Here is a 20,752-nt window from a genome sequence, read left to right as displayed (position 1 = left end):
ATGGAGGTAGGCACTGTGTCTGTTTTGTGTATCTCGGTACTCATTGTGCTTGGCACAGAACAGAAAATCAATAAATAGTTGTGGAAAGAAAAAATTGCGCCAGGCAGACCTGGTATGAGCTTTGGTTTTGCCGTTTATGAGTTGTGTAGCACTGGGTCTAAACCTTCATGTCCTCATCCCTAAAACTGGGACCAGAAAAGTACCTATGACATTGAATTGCTGTGAGAACCAAATGAGAAAATCCATGCAAGGCTCTCAGCACAGTGCCTGCCACATACTAAGCACTGGATGACCTTTCAGCTAGTTTTATTATTATTTCGTTTTAACGCACATGCATCCATTTAATGAATTTGATTCAGAAAGGTTAACTCATTTATTGTACCTTACAAAAGGCATTTCATTATCTATTACTTTTCTCATTTAGATAATTAAAATTTTGTTACCTGACTTTTTTTTTAAATCAGTTACTCTAACATCTGTGTTATAGTGAGCCTAGACCATACTTAACTGCATGGAAAATTACCTAATATACCTGATAAGACAATATTGTGTCTGAACAGAAAAGGCCATGCTCAGTTATACTACCAGGGGGCTGCGGAGAGGGTCTCAGAACAATAACAAAAATAAATTGAAGCCAGATCACATGATGTTAGGTCAGTGCTCTCTTAAAAGCTTTACTTTGTTTTTATCCATATCTTTAGAGATATGATAGATAATATTAGAATCGGATGTCTACTCTTTAGGTAAACTTTTGCTCAATTATCTGAAGGGGTTTTCATATACACTGAATAATGCTAAATAATTTCTGTAATTCTCAGAAACTCTATAAACTTGGATGGGAAGAAGCGTTGAAGAAAGGCTATGATCTCCCAGTTGATGCAATTTCTGTACAGGCAGCCAAAGCTTCAAGAGACATTGCTAGTGATGTAAGTATAGTTTGACTTCTTTAAGGATATACTGTTAACCTGAATCAGGTACCTCAGTGCTGGTAACAATTTTTGCAGAAAGGCCCTATCTTTCAACATGTAATGCTATGCCCTTCATCTTCTTCTACCCTCTTCACTCACTCCAAATTCACTCTTCTTTCTTGCTGATCAAATACCAAAAGAAGGGCTTCCTGAATAGAGACTGAGCCAGGGAAGCTACAAGATGCATTACACTAAGATGTTATGTTTCTAGACATTACAAAAGAACCAGAGATTTCTGTTTTCCTCTGCTTTCCTACAAATAATTTTCCTGTTTTCTATTTGTCTATTTTAGGCAAATTCAAAGTGCCAGATAATAAATAACCTCAACAACCTGTTGTTAATAGGCTTTTCTTTGCTTATATTTAAAGTCAGCTGCAAATTCTTTTTATTCAGCCCATTCTTGTAGTTACGTAATTATAATAAATTAGCTTAAGGTACAGAAAATACAGGAAGTTGTAGGAATTTAGGCTTAAGATCCAGAGAACATAACTTCCCCCTGGATATCTGGTCCAGAGTTCATAAAATAAGGATATTCGCTCTCCAAGGCAAGTTCTGTGTATGATTGCATAGGATAGTAAATTTGGTGAGTTAACTGGATATAGTTTCTACTGATTAATTAAATTTTTACAAATATCTGACTTGGATATTCTTCAAATACAAAAACATATCATTTTGTTAACCCCAAAAATTAAACACAAAAAATTCAGAGAACCTTGATTATAGGGAATAAATTGCCAGAATTTTATAGGGAAGTACACCCTCTTAATCAGAATCTTTAAAAGAAAACCAAACAAGGATTTAGTTTGGAGAGAAAGTGTTTCTAAAGGCAGAATTTGGCAATAAATTCTAAGAATATAAGGGAAGAATCTCTCTAGTTCAGTTAAATCTGTGGCACTTCAGAAGTGTTGGAAAATTAATTAGATGATGTGTTTTTACCCACTCTCCAGCTTGCAGGTCAATACCTTATTAAAATGAATTGATATGGTGATGAATCTAAAGCAATAGTGATTCTTGAATGGTCCCCAGAAAGTAAACTCATTTTCATTTAATGTTATGTGTTTCCCACGAGGTAAAGATAGTTTAGGAACTGAAGAAATTGTGTCAGTACTTTCCTAACAACACCACATAATTTCTTTTCATGTGAATCTGTTAGAACCTCTTGAAATCTTACCCTAAAATTAAATTTAAATGAATTTCCCACCATTTTAGAGATTGTATCTCCTCTCAGTTCAAATGGTTCTTGTATCTATACAATTTAAGGAAATTAGAGCAATTTTTTATGAGTACTTAATAAGTTACAAGTGTAGAATTTAGAATTAGAAGATAGTATCAAAGTTTTTTAATCCCATCTCCCACTCAACGTCCTACCTTCTCTCCATTCCAACAGGTAGTCATCCAGTCTCTGGAATACTTACAAATAAAAGAATGTTTGTGTCCTTCAGGGCAGGTCATTCCCTTGCTGGACCATCTTTACTCGACATGATCTATTTCCTTATTTCCAATTTAAACATGTTACTGATCAGCTCTGGGCTTTAGAACACCACAAAGTAGTGTATTTCCTCTTTCACCTGACATCCCTTCAAACATTTCAAGCTTCTTAACTTATTCTCCTTTGGTTTCAGATTACAAGTCCTTCAGTCTTCTGATTGTTTGACTTGTGGTTTATGTTTTCAAAACCCCTCTCAAAATAGGGTGCCTCAGAACTCAGTGTCATTTTCCTGTTTCATGTCAGGCCTAGTAAAGGAGTTTCTGATTTGCCTTTTTCTGTGCCCCTACAGAATCTCATAAAACTCTGCTTTTTTATAAGCAGTTTTTTTCAGATTGCCCACTTAGAGCTTACAGTCAGTGTAAACTCCTGAGCGTTTTTAATACATAAGCGTGAAGCTGGGTGTCAAGAGAGAGTAGAACCTACTTCTGTGAAGTGTAATGTGCATTCAGCATCTTGCATCGTGTAAATGCTATCATCTCCATCAGTATTATCATTCTTGTTATTGCCATCCAATAGTAATGCAGTTTTCCCCAGTTGAATCTAAATACTGAATTTCACTATTACTTTCTTACATTTATGTAGTTCTTTTTGACCCATCTTGGCAGTATGTAGAGATCTTGTGGAATTTTCTTTCTAATCTAACATATTGAGCTATTTTTATCCACATGTGCATGAAAATATGGATCCTGAACAGAACAAATTTATGTGACATAACTATATGGCAAACCGCTGAAAAAAAAAACTTAGTGCTTAATAAATTAATCTGCACCATTAGGCCTGTTCATCAAGTCCTGAATTTTCCCAAAAATTTTTTTTTGCTATTCAGCCGTACTTTTCCACCATTCCCAGAAGGATATCACAAGAGCTTTATCAAATACTACCCTGGAATCAGCATACACAGTGTCTAGCACATCTCAACATATATTTCTGCCTCTCATTGGATTTAATTTCTCATCATAACCTGTCCCGATACTCAGTGACATTATGTTTCTTTGGAAGTCTCCACTTAAGTTTTTACATTTCTCACTAAGTTAGTGTAGACATCTTTATTCTCATTTCAGTTTTGGAAAAGAAACATGCAAACAAAGCAAACAGTTTAACTTGACCTGTGTTTGTGTTAGTAAGAGAATTGTTTCCTCTGATTTCAGTTTAAATATAAACAAGGCTACCGCAAGCAACTTGGCCACCATATTGGATTCCGGAATCTGCAAGATGATCCAAAGCTTGTGTTGTCCATGAATGTAGCCAAAATGCAGAGTGAAAGAGAATACAAGAAGGACTTTGAGCAGTGGAAAACCAAGTATACTAGCCCAGTGGACATGTTGGGAGTGGTGCTGGCCAAAAAATGTCAGGACTTGGTCAGTGACATAGACTACAAGAACTACCTGCACCAGTGGACGTGTCTGCCAGACCAGAATGATGTTATTCACGCTAAAAAGGCTTATGAACTACAGAGTGAGGTCAGTTTCTACTAAATCTCATAGTTTATATATTACTTCATATCTCATATAAGTAGCCATTGAGTCGTAAAGAGACAGAGACTAAAAAGGTAAATTATTTTTGAATAGCAAAACTGTATCTGTTTGCAATGCATAGAATCACTTGAGTCAAGGCTTGAGATGAGGATGGGATTTTGATAGCTTTCTTTGTATTTTCACAGAATTTGTATAAGTCTGACCTTGAGTGGCTGAGAGGCATAGGATGGAGTCCCCTGGGTTCTTTGGAGGCAGAAAAGAATAAACGGGCTTCAGAAATCATCAGTGAGAAGAAATATCGCCAGCCTCCAGACAGATACAAGTTCACCAGCATTCCTGATGCCATGGACGTAGTTCTGGCAAAGACAAATGCCAAAAATAGGAGTGATGTGAGTAACTCTTTGGAAAAAAATAATAAATTATAGTGCCTATACCCGGTAGGTACTCAGTAGTGTTTGCTTAGTAAATTAGCAGAATGGCACAGCATCGCATCACACAGCACAGCACAGCACAGCACAATGTTTTATATTTGGTTCCTTCATTTGAATTATCGATTACCCTATACTGGATCATGTACAGACAGGTTAGTATCAATTTTTGTCACCCAAAGCTTGCTTGCTTATTTATTTATCTAAAGTGTAAACAGAAAACTATTGAACGTATATTTTTCTTTGAAACTTGAGTGCATTAAAAACCCAGATTTTGTTGGGGTAGAGTGTGTAAGAGAAAGATATTCTGAGTACCTTTCATAGGCACAGTGGAAATGTTATAATACAGAGTATATTTTCTGCCAAGTGATTATAATGCATTTTACTTAGCTGAATTATTTCCTTCTCCAGCATTGACACCAATGTCTGGCATGTAATAGGTGTTCAGTAAATTTTTGTTAAATAAAATACATAAAAGATGTGTAGAGTAATTCTGTGCCGAGAAGTGAAATAGTACTCATCATTGCTCAGTTAAAAGCATAACCCTGAAAATTGTAGAGGGTTGAATTATGTGCACTGAGATTCTGGAGATGGTAAGAAAATTTAAGTAGATGTATAATAATAATAACTCTTGGGACTTAGAAGGATCTAATATATATAACATGCTATATATTTTGTGTAGCTATGTATTTAAATGCTATATATTTTACATATATATTAGTTTTTATATAATATGCATAACCCATAATCAGCATATAATAAGCACTTGATAAATTGTAGCTCCTCTTTTCCCAATCAACCCCTCATAGACTTCTTACAAAGATCCAAAATTTATAGTAAATGCTGACCTGGCAGCTTTATTATGAATATTTGTATTTCCATTTCTTCTTTGTTTTTATGATAGCAATTTGAATCCAACAGGCTGACTAATAGAGCAACAAATTTATGCAAAATATTTCCCCATTTGAAATCAAAGCATCTTAACTTTCCATGAAACAGGGCTGTTTACAAAGCTCTGAACTAATATGGTGGCCAAGAGAAAAACCCTGGATCATGAAACTTAACATCAGTGTTTCAGGACAGACCTCCCCAGAAGTGTGCCTTGGTTACAGGATACTGATCTCCTCAGGCTTCAGGAGAGGGCCACCTGAGTCCTTGAACCTGCTGTCTCTCCTGAGTGGACCAATACATGTAAACAGTATAAACAAATAGTAGCATTTCCTCTGTTTTCCATGAAGTGAAAGTGACACATGCCATTAAAGAAGTTGTCCTACTGAGTGACTCTCAACCAGGGACAATTTTTTCCCAGAAGAGACATTGGCAACACTCAGAGACCTTGTCAGTTGTCATAACTTGAGGGTGGCATGCTACTGGCATCTACTGGATGGAAGTCAGGGATGCTGCTAAACATCCCAGAATGTATGGGACAGCTCCCCCACAGCAAAGAATCGTCATGTTGTTGGCTATACAACGCCAATAGTGCTGAGGTTGAGAAACTCAAACTTTTCTTAATCAGAAATGTTAGTATAAAACCAAGATAAATGTCCATGGAATTTCACAAGCCTTGCTTTGTTGTAGTCCTGAAGGTCTTAATCGCCTTCTCTGGATTATAAGGACTATCGTAAACATGTTCAGGAAGGAGAAAAGTGCCAGCTCCACACATCCCACACTGCACACTTCAAAGGGAAGCTGACGGGTCCAAGAAACCAATGAGACTTTAAAATTTTTTGTATTGAAATAACTTCAGGCATACAGAAAAGTTGAGACATACAAATAATTTATATATGTGTGTATATACATTTATATATCTTCACTTTTTAGATTCCCCAATTGTTAGCATTTTGTCACATTGCCTTTTTTTCTTTCTCTCCCCCACTTCTTTCTTTCCCACGTGTGTGTGCATGTGTAAGTTGCTTCCTGATGCCACTCTACCCCTAAATACTTCAGTGTATATTTCCCCCAAACAAGAACATTCTATTGCATAACCACAGTGCAGTGATCAAAATCGGCAAAGTAGTGCTGAAACAATACTAGTCTACAGAATTTATTCAGTTTTACTACAAGTGCCCTTTATACCAAGTAAAAAATATTTTCTGATCCAAGATCCAGACCAAGACCACACATTGAATTTACTGTTATGTCTTTAGTTTCCTTTAATCTGAACTGATTCCTCACTTTTGTCTTCCAAGTCCTTTGCATTTGTGAAGAACACATGCCAATTGTTTTGTATAACCTCCCTAAAATTGGATTTGTCTAATGTTTCCTCATGAGTAGATTCAGATTTCATATTTTTAGCAGGATAGCACATGTTGCATCCTCCTCCATACATTGTATCAGGAGGCATATGACAGCAATTTGCCCCATTACTGATAATTTTAACTTTGACCACTTGGTTAAAATGATGTCACCAGGTTTCTCCACTGTCTAGTTACTATTTTATCCTTTGTAATTGATGAGTATCTTGTGGGGGAATTCTCTGACAATGTAAACATACTGTTTTTCATCAAACTCTCACCTCCTAGTTTTACTAACTCAATGAGATTTTTATCTGAATCCTCTTCTGTTAAGGAAAGACAGGATGACTCTGGGACATACAAGAGATTTTTGATAAATCTCATGCAAAATCCTTTGGCGGAATTCTAATCCTTCCCAAATAATTATGTGATGTAGCTATATGATAAATCACATAGGAAATGAGACTCCCTAATTCCTAGACACACCCCGAATATGTCATCTTTTCAGAAGTTGTAAGGACTGTCTCCCAATTAAACACTGAGGGAAACTTTTAATCCCACAGATGGAGAACTCCTGCCCTATTTGATGATATTGGCAGAGGCTTTAATAACTTGTGTTGATTTCTGACAGGCAGGATTATCTGTAACTTTGAAAAAGTGATCCATAATTTATATTTTGGAAGACAATTATGTCTCAGATAAGTCAAGAAATACTGTCTTTTCTGCTTGGAAAGGCTGTTATCTGCTTATACTATTAATTATGCTGCTTAAATTAGATTGACCTAAATTAAGTAATACTGTTTGGAGTTAACTATGTCATTTGCTAATCTAACAACACAACTGGAAAATTCTTATTTCTCATTTTAGAGACTTTACAGAGAAGCTTGGGACAAGGACAAGACTCAAATCCACATCATGCCTGATACACCTGACATTATTCAGGCTAAAGCAAACTTAATTAATACAAGTGATGTAAGTTTCCAAATTCAACATGTGTTTTTACAAAACTCATTTTAATTGCTTCTAAGGCAGTGAATTTATTTGGAAGTTGTTTTAAATGCTTGAATCATTTTAATTAATAAACTACATGTGACTTAGAGTCCTCGTTTAGTGAGTTTTAGATTGAATGTCAAAATAATTGGCACTCCGTATCTCAGACAGAGTTGGGGGCGGTGCTCTCTGTTCCTTGTAGTCCATTACTACACATATCACCACAATGTAGTGGTCTGTATAGTTCTTCCCTGTGAGGATAGGAAGTCCTTGTGGGCAGAGACATTTTGTATTGGATCTGTAGTGCTTAGCTAACATAGTGCCTGACACACATGAAATTCAATATAATTTTGAATGAGTAAGCATAAGAAATCCATGCAGGAGAATTTCATTTTTATTCTTTATTGTCATCATAGCATAATCTCCTGAAATTTATAGATGTAAAAACCAAATATTTTAAAGACAAATTCTAAACTCTAATACAAAGACTTTAGCATTAGGTAATGTACCGGAGTGATGACACAAAGGACTAAAATATAAAAAAGTCTACAATCAAAAAACACTGTACACAATCTGGTTTCTGGATTAAGTGTATTAAATTATATTCTCAATTATTTAATTACGTAACAAATCTGAAGATGCAAATTATATCACTTAAGCTTTTCAAGTTCAATATTTAAACTTTCCTCAAAAAATCTTACATTTAAAAAACTATGAAGGACTTTGTTTCTTACTTACAAATGTGGACCCTACTTTAGACAGGCCTATATTGTGAGATAGACTCTATTTCACAACATATTAGCTACATAGAAGAGGTAACCTGTTAAGTGTGATTTTTCCCCACTAGAGGTGTTAGACTGAAAGGCATTGCTCTTTTCTAACAAAAACTTCTAATGGAACACTCAAAGTTAATTGGAAAACGGCACCTAAGTGATATTTCATTTCTCTGTCAATTTGCTTCTGACTCATTCTCATAAATACTTGGGAAGAGCTGATACTGAATTTTGTTGATCTAGTAATTGAAGGGCTTTAAAGTTTAAAACAGGATCATCAGCAATCAATGGGCATAATTTCCAATTACACTTGAGTATTCTAGAGCACGGATACTAGTCTCATGAATTCTTAAAATATTTAGCACATTGGATTCATTAGGCTGCAGACGTTTATGGAAAATAGTTTTCTTCAAAGTGATATTCACCTCTTAACAGAAACTCTACCGAATGGGTTATGAGGAGCTGAAGAAAAAAGGCTATGATCTTCCCGTTGATGCCATACCAATCAAAGCAGCAAAAGCATCTCGAGAAATCGCCAGTGAAGTAAGACTTTATCCCTTGTTTATATTGATTAGATTGCAATTTTCACTTCAAAGCAGTCTCAATTTAATTTTAAATTGAACGGAGTCTGCCAAGTAACAAATTAAAACAGAGTAAAATGATCCTAGAGATACAGTCTAGGATGAGGATGAGCTCAAGGCTGCTTTTATTATGTATGGAATTTTTAGCTGGATTTAGCCTTTAATCTTTCATATCAAAGAAGCCTTAAATCTGTGGCTCTCTAAGCTTAGTGAAATATTTGGAATTAATGTGCTTTGTAGTTTGCCACAAAGATGGTAACATAAGTTAATTTTGAAAGAAATGAGACATTTCTTTTTCCTTTAGTACAAGTACAGGGAAGGTTTTCGCAAGCAGCTTGGCCACCACATTGGAGCCCGGAACATCGAAGATGATCCCAAGATGATGTGGTCCATGCACGTGGCCAAGATCCAGAGTGACAGGGAGTACAAGAAGGACTTTGAGAAGTGGAAGACCAAGTTCAGCAGCCCAGTGGACATGCTGGGAGTGGTGCTGGCCAAGAAGTGCCAGACCTTGGTCAGTGACGTGGACTACAAGAATTACCTGCATCGGTGGACATGCCTCCCTGACCAGAGTGACGTCATCCATGCTAAGCAGGCCTATGACCTCCAGAGCGATGTGAGTCTAAGATTTTCCTTTGGTCAACAAAGCACTACATCTGCTTTCCTAAGTATCAAAGTTCCTCCAAAGTGAGGCGAGTTGAGTTCATACAACTGAGTTCTGTTTCCCTGAACTAATGGCCGTGCTCTTTCTGGTCACCAGAAATCTGGGAGCATCATTATTCCACAAAGAGAGAACCAGTAACGCACCCATTGCTTTGGTGGAAGCCTCTAGATTATTGATCTGGAAGAGTTGGGTCATTCTCTATGTCTTGCTGTTTAAAATGTGTTTCAAAATATGTCTCTAATTTGCATATCTTGTTGATTTATATGACATACCAAAATTTTAAAATTTCCCAAGAATTCAAGCATTGAAATATATACTAATATAAAATGTATATTCTTTAGGGGATATTGTTACGCTTGTGTTTAGTAGTTTATCACTTACAATTTCAGAATTTGTACAAGTCAGACCTTCAGTGGCTAAGAGGCATTGGCTGGTTACCTACTGGCTCTCTTGAGGATGAGAAGAACAAGAGAGCTTCCCAGATTCTTAGTGACCACGTTTACCGTCAGCACCCAGATAAATTCAAGTTTTCCAGTCTCATGGACTCCATCCCAATGGTTTTGGCAAAAAACAATGCTATTACCATGAACCATGTAAGTTCTTTCTTTACTTGAGGAGGGTATTAATTTTTGTATGGCTGTGTGTAAACACTGAGATCTGTTTCTATAAAAGAAAAATCACATTCAATTCTTTGGCTTGATATTAAGTGGTTTTTAGTAAGTGGTGTGCTTCTTACTGACATGAGACATCTGTACCTGAAGGTGTCAAAGGTACCAACTCACAGAGAAGACTCTTTGCTCTCATTAAGAGCCAGATTTATTACTGGCCTGTACTAGTCACATCTTTATTTGTTTGTTTCAGCATCTCTATACAGAAGCTTGGGATAAAGATAAAACCACTGTCCACATTATGCCAGACACCCCTGAAGTTTTACTAGCTAAACAAAACAAAATAAATTACAGTGAGGTAAGCAATATATTCATGGTGCATAATATGTTTTTCTTACACTGCACTTTATAAATCAAACTTATAACGATTTATGTCTATTTCAGAAACTATATAAACTTGGCCTAGAAGAAGCCAAGAAGAAGGGCTATGATATGCGGCTAGATGCCATTCCCATCAGGGCGGCCAAGGCCTCCAGAGACATTGCAAGTGAAGTAAGTGCACCTGAAGTGTTCTTTGCCTCAGCTTTGGCTCAAAGATTCCTTTCCTTCTCAAGGTTATGTACTTGAGCAAGTAAACTATGAGATTAAGGTTCTAGCTTGACAGGTTTTTTTCTAAGTAAATAGTTTTAAAAAGTGATAATGAAACTCTCAACATAAAGGCTAACTTCTAGCTATGACGGAGTCCATAGCAATGTGTATTTCAAAATATTGTCCATTTACTGCTAAACAAAAGCATTGGATACTTGACTGTAGCTCAGACAGCTCTTGACTTTACCACATGATGTATTCTTATGTATAACTAAACTCTTGGTAGGATTCTTTCCAAACCCGTTCCCTGTGAACCAATGAACTTACAAGGGCTGAAGCAATGGGAAACATTATTCAAAGTCCAACCATCCACATGCACCGTGTTTATCTCTGCATCCTGTGATTGGTTACAGACGTTTACTTTCCCTAAAAGATGGATTTGCTCACATTTCTAGGAACTTTTATCCTTCTATTTCTTTTGTCCATGAAATCAAAAGTATATTTTCCCTTTATTTCCAAAATATGGAAAGTAACCATCATCCTTTAAAAATAAATGTTTAACAATTGCAGAAAAGTTAAAAGTATAAATATATATCAGTATAATGAAATACCTGTTGCCATTAAAATTCACGTTTGTAGGGAATACTTGACACAGAAAAATGCTTATGTAATAACTGAAAAAAGCAGGCACAAACCCATACACAGTATGACTCCTAATTTTATTCTCTATTACACACACAAACACACACACACATGCAAACAAAGCTGTTTCATCAGAAGTTATCAATGAATGGCAGAATAATGTTTTAATATTTTTGTATACATATATGAGCTTTATTTTCTAAATGATTTGTAAGATATAGATGCACATATTATCTATATATTTGGAGGAATCATTATATTTTTAATGAATAGGAAAATCTGGGTCTAGTAATCACTTTATACTAAAGTTAGAATAGGGGATTATCAGTGTTTTTCTTCTTCTAGTTCAAATACAAAGAAGGCTATCGTAAGCAGCTTGGCCATCACATTGGTGCCCGAGCAATACAAGATGACCCAAAGATGATGTGGTCCATGCATGTAGCCAAGATTCAGAGTGACAGGGAGTACAAGAAGGACTTTGAGAAGTGGAAGACCAAGTTCAGCAGCCCAGTGGACATGCTGGGAGTGGTGCTGGCCAAGAAGTGCCAGACCTTGGTCAGTGATATAGACTACAGGAACTACCTGCATCAGTGGACGTGCCTGCCCGACCAGAGCGATGTCATCCATGCTCGGCAGGCCTATGACCTCCAGAGCGACGTGAGTACTGAGACCACAATGATGTGTGGAGGTGGGAAATCAGTGAACTAACACCCCTTGGATAGATGGCATTAAGCTCACCAGTCCCTGCAAGTGGAGATAGCATTTCTTCTTTCCCTGTCAATGTTAAACGTCTAACCCTCCAGGCCAGAAAGGAATGTTGTCTGATACCCTGCCTGTCCACCAAATTATATTTTCAAGAGTGCTCTTACTTTATTTCATATCCTTTAGATGGAAATATTTTCCCAAAGCAGAGATTAATAACAAATATTTATTGACTATTTGTGTCAACAGAATACGTACAAGTCAGACCTCCAGTGGTTGAGAGGCATTGGCTGGGTTCCCATTGGCTCTTTGGATGTGGAAAAATGCAAAAGAGCAACTGAAATTTTGAGTGATAAAATCTATCGCCAGCCTCCAGACAAATTCAAATTTACCAGTGTGACAGATTCTCTAGAACAAGTGTTGGCCAAGAACAATGCCATCAACATGAACAAGGTGAGGCTTCAAAATTCAGAGAAGCAAGGTAGGCTTCCTAAAGCTGAACCAAAGAGAAAGAAGCATGATCGAGAAAAGAAAGAAATAGAGCATTGAGCAACAAAAGATACCTGTCTGTCTGCTGTCTGTCTGTCTGTCTTTATACACCTATCTATCTGTCTATATCTGTTCATATCTGTCTATCTAATATATATGTCATTTATATTTTAATATTTACTTCAGTAATTGTTTCATGGCTTTGATAAAATGGCACATTTTTGTAGAAAATTATCTTTGCATAAAAGATTCTAAATTTCCTTTTGTTAACATAAATTTAGATTATCAGAAAGCACTCAGACATATCTGTTCTACTATGAACTGACTACTTGATGATATGTATAAAATACATAATGTGTGTGAAATGCATAACTTTTTGTTATCTTTGTTTATAAAGTTCTCGAGCCCCTGAAATTTCTATTAATTATACACTGAATTTTTTTTTCTGATGACTTCTTATATTTTCCTTCATAGCGTTTATACACAGAAGCCTGGGACAAAGACAAGACCCAGATCCACATCATGCCAGACACACCAGAAATTATGTTGGCAAGAATGAACAAAATTAACTACAGTGAGGTGGGAGCACATGCTAGTTCTATGATATTTGCATGGTGTTTTTAATTTCACTTAATCTGTTCCACGGTGTTGTAATACTAAATGACAACTGTATAAAGAATCTTTCTTACTCCACATGCATACCAACTCTTGAATTTCTCAATCACCATCCAAAGCATCAATCTTCAAGTAACACAAATTATCATTTAGGAAGTGCAAATTATAAGAACTAGTGATTTATGTGGTAATCAGAAGATTAATTAGATCTTCCTCTTTTATTATTTTAAGTTCGGAAATTAGCAATAGACCAAAATACATTTCTCTCCTCCTTATGCTACATAGCTGTGCTAAATAGACTTTCCACATATGATTTATTTTTCCTAAATTGTAGTTTAGAATCAAAATTTAAGATTTTTAATGCATAAAATTGAAGTCAAGGGCAAAAATCACAGTACAATCCAATAACATGGAGAGAAAGAGAGACAGAGACAGAGGGTCTGTCAGTGTGTATTAACAAGCCCATTTCCTGTTCACTTTCTGTGAGCACAGAGCCATGGTCTCCCATATCAGAACCACAGATATTTAGGCTGATGGGTCAGCCTCTCCTCCTGGGCAGGAGTCCCCACCCATCCTGCCTTTGCTTAAGTGTTCTCACTGACAAGGAGCTTATCTCATAACACATTCATTCTGGAAAGTTCCATTAGAAGATTTCTCTCTGCAGACCCAGATAGTCCACTGAGACCCTGCAGAACCAATCTGTGCCAGCTCCACAGAGATGAGGAGCCACTATGGTGCCTTCCCTGCCACCTCACCCAGGTTCTTTTTCTAATACAAAAGTACTAAGTCCCTGGGTTTTCCTTCTATGACATCCCCCTAGAATGTGACTCTCAGAACCAAACGAAATCCTGCGCCTGAGGAATGACTAGTGTGGAGTACAGTTGACGTTGCCTTTCCTCTTCTGGGCATTTGGCCTCCATTTCTGCACTCCGTGCCTTAGGGCTCCGTGGCAACTATGTCACTGCCGGTGCACGTTGGATTCGGGATCAACCGAAACCTTAAGACCATCTACATGGTCTTAAACCAGATTTCTCTATCCTGAGTTTATACATTTGGCAACTTAAATCTCAGTTCAAAGACTGACATTTATCTCTGCAATTTCTTCTTAGAATGAGCCTATTGGTTTAAGACTGCAGAGATTTGTGCTACCAGAGAGGAAAGTATTGTTTCTTTGATGGCGTAAATCAACAGCATATTACTCTTCTGCAGAATGTAACTTTGAGAATTTAAATAGATTAGCTGCCACCTTAAGTCATTTCATTTTTGGGGGGTGAAAACCATAATTTTAATGCATGTATAACTAGCTCTTAATTGTCACCAAAAATAAAAAACATCAAGTCCCACCCTTAAATCAAAAAGAAGTGAATTTTCAGCTAAACCTGTAATACAGGTCCTATAGTGTAACAGGAAAGCATGAGCTGCGTGAACAGGAATTTTAGGAGACAAAGACGCCCTGTAACTAGCCACTCAGTTTCTGGGATTCTCGACTCTTGTCTTTGTGGCAAAAGCTCAGAGATGCTGTGCATTGCTGTTGGTTTGAATAGGCCCTGAAAGAAGGCCCTCAACTGAGTGCCTAACCTGCCTGGTCTCCTTTCTCTGTCTTTGTTTCCTTAGTTTAATTCTGTTGAGTTTCTCATTTAGGACAGGAAGATAAAATGCAAATTTGATTGTGTCATTCTTCCTCGAAGATTGTTGTTGGTTTCCCATTTCCTATAGAATTAACACAAACTCAGCACCAAGCCTTCACAGCCCAACTCCAGTTTCTTCTCAGTCCTCTCCTGCCACATTCCCCAGCACTGCCCCACTTCCTTGGACATCCCTACCTTGTACTTTGATTCATGCAAGTCCCTCTGCTCTTGACTGCCATCTCAGTCTATTCAAACCATATTTATCACTCAAGGACCAATGCAAAGGTCACTCCCTCTGCAGGAACCATCCTGATTTTCAATTCAGAATAAATTGCTCCTTCCTGGCGCTCATTCTTAATAATATGGTTAAATCTCCTTTCATGGTTTGACTTTTTGGCAGCTTGTTCTACAAATTATCATTCTTTCCATTAGTTCTCCCAGAAACTTTGAAGATGGGAGAGGTCTCATATTTATCTTTGATCACAAATGGCAAGCACAGTCACGATGCAGAATAAACGGATTGAATGACTTTCCCTTCTATGCACATTTTGCCATCATAGGCCCATGAGTTACAGATTAAATTTTTTTTGGTGGGGGGAGGTAATTAGGTTTATTTATGTATTTTTAATAATAATAATAATTTATAATATTATATAATACTATTTTTTTTTAGTGGAGGTACTGGAAATTGGACCCAGAAGCTTGTACATGCTAAGCATGCACTCTACCACTGAGTTAAACCCTCCCCCTCAGCTTAATTTTGCCAGTCCTTTTCAAAACTGATTGTTAGAACTAAAAGTTCTAAAACAATGTTTAATATCTATATGTAGTTCATTTAAAATAAAAAACAAAGGTGTCATGTTCCATGTAGGTACCATTTTTAAGTCTCAACTTCAGCAAAAAATGCAGAAAGCTTAGAACTCTCAAAAGTTTATTTCAGGCACCCACCTGTGTAGAGCTTAGTGAATTGTTTGAGTCTTCTGTCAGTTTTTGGATATGAATGTCAACATGTAACTGATTTTTTTTTTTTGGCCCAAATTTAGTCTCTGTACAAACTCGCCAACGAAGAAGCAAAGAAGAAAGGCTACGACTTACGCAGCGACGCCATCCCAATTGTGGCGGCCAAGGCCTCCAGGGACATCGTCAGTGACGTGAGTTACCAGTTTACTCTGAAGATGTGGTCACTCTGAAATGACATTTTCACTGAACTAAATCTTTTAAGAGAACTTTCCTAGCCCTTTGGAAATATATCCCTACGTATTTGTGTGCGATTTTTCGAAAACTTAGTTTTAAGGGAAATGAAAAATTTGCTGTTCATAAAAAATTGCTATAATCTTAAAGGCACAGTGTCTTCAGTGAAAGCTGATCCATCAGGAACAGAGAAAGCCCCACTCATGTGGCAGTTTTTACAGTGCAGCTGCCGTCTTGGGGATGCTTATGTAAGTCTTGTCACAGTGCTTGTAGAAAGTGTGGCTCATCAACTTAGATTCTCCCAGTGAGAATCAGGCCTGGCTTTATATGGCATTTTAATACACAATATTTCCAAAAATGCATATGGCACTGGCCATTACAATTCATCCTTGTAAGATTATGAAAAGAAGGCCACTGATCAGTACCAGCCGAGCCCAAGCTTATACCCTTAACAGTAGCTCCTGGCTTGTGGCTTGTACCTCCCAAAATAAAACTGTCATCCTTTCCTGGCACCTCAGAGGATTCTTGAGGAACAGACCACCACGCAAAAAACCAAGGCCCACTATTCAAGAATATGGTAATATGCTGTCCTTTATATGGGAAGATCATGTTAGTGACTCACTTGAGTTTACATGTGTTGGACCTTTTCTCCAAATGGATTTATGCCAATGATAAATAACAAAATACCCTTTATCCTTCTATTTCTTTTGTCCATGAAGTCAGAAGTGTATATTCCCTTTATTTCCAAAACATGGAAAGTAAACATCATACTTTAAAAATAAATGTTCAACAATCACAGAAAGGTTAAGAGTATAAATATATACCAGTATAATGGAATACCTGTTACCATTAAAATTCATGTTTGTAGGGAATACCTAACAACACACAAAAATGCTTATGTAATAACTGAAAAAAGCAGGCACAAACCCATATACAGTATGACTCCTAATTTTATTCTCTTTCACCATACGCACACGCACACACACACATACACACTCACAAAGCTGTTTCATCAGCAGTTATCAGTGAATGGCAGAATAATGTCTTAATTATTTGTATGCATACACAAGCTTTATTTTCTATATGATTTTATAAGATACAGGTGCAAGAAGTATTGAGAACTCTGTGCTAAGGCCATTCTATGTGTTATGTCACTTATTCTTCATAATTACCCTAGGATGTAAGTATCTGATTACCCCTGTTTTGTGGATTGCTTAAGCAACTTATCTGAAATCTAACTCTTAGTAGATGGTGGAGTTGAAATTCCAAGCAACCTCATTCCTTCCCACTGTACTGCGTTGCCTCTGCTGGCTCATTTATACTTTCTCACTCAGTTATCTTGGAGACCAGAAGCATGTGTTTTGGATAATTGGCTCAGAATCCAGGACAATATCACTGGACATGGAATAATAAAAATGTTGTTGGTCCATGAGAGACTAGAACCCATGACTTCCTTAGGAATGTGTTCTAACCAGTTTGCTGCTGTATCAGCTTCCCTAGTGTAACCAGTTTTCAAAACAATGTCAAAACTTTGCTACCACCACTGAATACCTGAAAACACTATGAAATAATAAATTCTTTACTGTTGCTACAGCCAATAATTCTTGACCTAGCGTACTTCATCCTTACAAAAACCAGACACTCATTTTACTACTTATTAAACACACTGTGTCACCAAAGTGCAACTTTTTCCTAATGTACTTTCAGTGCCTAACATCCATATCTCCAAATTCCTTGGTCCAAATGGCCTCTCTCCACTGTGTGCACTTCCTGCCTCCAAAACTATTTCTTATTACCAGGCCATAGGTGATTTGGGGTATATACTATACTTACATGAATTCCATCTATTTTATTACCTCTCTAAGCCTTTAGGGAAAAGGTAGGATACTGCCTTGAGTTAGTGCTTATTAGCAAAACTCAGCTTACAACATGATAGATGCAAGATGATTTTGTACAGACTTGTGACCTCTAAGGGCTTATAATAAAAATCTGATTTGTGCATTCTAATCTCAGTATAAATACAAAGATGGTTACCGGAAGCAGCTTGGTCATCACATTGGAGCCAGGAACATTAAGGATGACCCCAAGATGATGTGGTCCATGCATGTGGCCAAGATCCAGAGTGACAGGGAGTACAAGAAGGACTTTGAGAAATGGAAGACCAAGTTCAGCAGCCCAGTGGACATGCTGGGAGTGGTGCTGGCCAAGAAGTGCCAGACCTTGGTCAGTGACGTGGACTACAGGAACTACCTGCATCAGTGGACGTGCCTGCCCGACCAGAGTGACGTCATCCATGCTCGGCAGGCCTACGACCTCCAGAGCGACGTGAGTACAGCGACTATAACAGAGCTCTGTGCAGAAATAACTTACACCATAGGAAAGTCATCCTTTATAAACAATCCATTGGCCTATTCAAGCTAGGATTTCTTGTTCAGTGAATGAGATTTGAATCAGAGTATAGTAATATTGCTTTATTGTGGATACATTGCTAGGCTTTATATGGAAGTGAAGTTTACAAACTGGACTTGGTCTTAGAAAAATAAAACTGGAGTTAAGCAATGTGAGAATTCAGAGTCCACCAGAGGGAGACATTTTATTTTATTCTTTTACAGGGGAAAGAAACACCACATTTTTATTTTTTAAAAATTACTCAGAAATTTGTTTTTAGCTTCCTTGCCAAACAAATGAGGTTATAACTGGTACAATACTAATGCCTGCTGCACACTAATTGTTATTCTTATGAAATAAAGGAAGTCACTGTGTCTGGAAGCTAGTGGATGGTTTCACGGACACTTTCTCCTCCCAGTAGGGCTCTCTTTGTGGATACGTCACTTGGTAATGACAGGCCCTGGTACCTATTAGAAGCAGAGGTACTATCTCAACTCCGGGTGCAAGAAGCACATTTCCTGCAGCACGTATTTAATAGATGTCTGAAGGAACTATTAAGCATTAGAGGGCTTTGGAGAATAAAAGGAATTAATAATAATTATACATTAAATGGCTCTTCCTAGAAATTGTACAGCCTACCTGTAGAAACTCCCACTTCTGTTCTATAGCTTTGGATGACATGTAGAAGCCTGTGTTTTGCAAATAAAGGCTTTGCCTGCACATGAAAGGTAGTTAAAAATGGTTAATGTTGCCCACAGATTGGCAGCATCAACAGACTGCTTGCCTCTGTCTGTTGGTTGAGTGCCTTTTCAAGATCACCTCCTTCACATTGTGACACAGTCTTAATAATGTGGGAAGCATTTGAAGGTTAAAAAGCACTCCAGAGGTGTAAAATCTTATTGTTTTCATTCTTGCTGTTGTGATTTAGGGGCGGGATAACAAGTCAGCATAGGGCAATTCCAGTAGGCTTTTAGTCTAGACTGTAAAATAGTCATCTATATTCTCTACTTAGTTGTCATTACAGGTGAAATCCTTCAGATGAGGTGGGCAAAGGTCCAACTCCACTGTTGTGGTGTGGTTGTGAATATCTAATGGGTACACAATAATCTTTAGCAGCAAAAATGATTTAAAATAAAGTGTTAAATAAAAATATGAAAAGAGTTCTGGAAGGGAGTACATGCTTCCCATCCTGAGACCTTGGTGGGGAAGGGACTGGGCCCTGGACCAAGGAGATGCTCATTTGTTGCTCTGAATCTTGGGCAGTGTTAAATAGCCAAAGGTCTGCCTCAGGGCTTCAGGGGTTCCACATCATTATTGTATTTTGACTTCTCTTTTTTGTTAAAAAAAAGTAGCAGTACAGATATTTTGAAACAGAAGAAAAAATACACAGAAGGCAATAACAGTCCAACCATTGAAAAAGCCGACTCCTGCTCTTGTAATTTATACACTCATTGTTTTACACGCTATTTTTCATTAGTCGTATATTAATGACATTCCTACAAGTCATCAAAATTCTTTAAAATAATGGCTTTTAATAGCCACAGAGTATTTTATCTGATTAGACTTAACATTTATTTACTGATAGCCTGTTGTTGGACACCTATGTGCTTTCTCTGTGGGTTGGCATTCTTTTCCTGTGCACATGGGCGGTGAGCATCCACTGACCTCACTGACGGAAGACATCCGTTTGGATTACTCCTGTCCTAACAGCCTGATATATTTGATCATTTTCTGTTACAACTGAGAAATGTTTCTGAGTCAGTTTTGAACATACTTCCTCTCTTAGTCTGCCTGATACAGTGAGCTTGTTTTCTACAAAAACCACAATAACCAGAATTGTACCTTATCAATTCCATTTGTCCCTTTACCTGAAATCTTTCAGTCTTGCTGAAGAGTTCTGCCTTTTGTCCTCCTCACAGAATATTTACAAGTCCGATCTCCATTGGCTAAGAGGCATTGGCTGGGTCCCCATTGGGTCTGTGGAGGTGGTCAAGTGCAAGAGAGCTGCGGAGATACTGAGTGACAACATCTACCGCCAGCCTCCAGACAAGCTGAAATTCACTAGCGTGACCGATTCCCTGGAACAGGTGCTGGCCAAGAACAATGCCATCACCATGAACAAGGTGAGCCCCAGCAGCCTCAAGCTTCTCCAAGATGCCAAGAAATGTTTTTATACTTTAAAGACTCATGGAGTTAAAATTACCGATAGAAGTGTGAGGGTCACGTTTACCACCTAAATGACGTACTTGAAATCCTCTAAGTAATTTCTATTATTCCCAGTTTTAAACTATGGTAACTA

At 37.4% G+C, this 20,752-nt stretch overlaps 1 protein-coding gene across 1 annotated transcript in view; it reads left to right on the top strand.

Moving 5' to 3' along the window:
* Positions 1-20,752, top strand: part of NEB (nebulin) — a 204,039-nt gene that overhangs the window by 66,071 nt on the left and 117,216 nt on the right. Inside the window, exons 52-62 of the mRNA XM_072960953.1 lie at positions 819-926; positions 3,606-3,917; positions 4,118-4,321; positions 7,462-7,566; positions 8,793-8,900; positions 9,243-9,554; positions 9,992-10,195; positions 10,464-10,568; positions 10,655-10,762; positions 11,786-12,097; positions 12,392-12,595. Coding sequence (XP_072817054.1) covers positions 819-926; positions 3,606-3,917; positions 4,118-4,321; positions 7,462-7,566; positions 8,793-8,900; positions 9,243-9,554; positions 9,992-10,195; positions 10,464-10,568; positions 10,655-10,762; positions 11,786-12,097; positions 12,392-12,595 — 2,082 coding nt within the window. The remainder of the gene's footprint in view (positions 1-818; positions 927-3,605; positions 3,918-4,117; positions 4,322-7,461; positions 7,567-8,792; positions 8,901-9,242; positions 9,555-9,991; positions 10,196-10,463; positions 10,569-10,654; positions 10,763-11,785; positions 12,098-12,391; positions 12,596-20,752) is intronic.

This window comes from Vicugna pacos, chromosome 5 (genome assembly GCF_048564905.1).
Source record: "Vicugna pacos chromosome 5, VicPac4, whole genome shotgun sequence".
NCBI classification, from domain to species: Eukaryota; Metazoa; Chordata; class Mammalia; order Artiodactyla; family Camelidae; genus Vicugna; species Vicugna pacos.
Note: the sequence above shows the minus strand (reverse complement) of the source record. Positions and strands in the feature narration are given on the sequence as shown.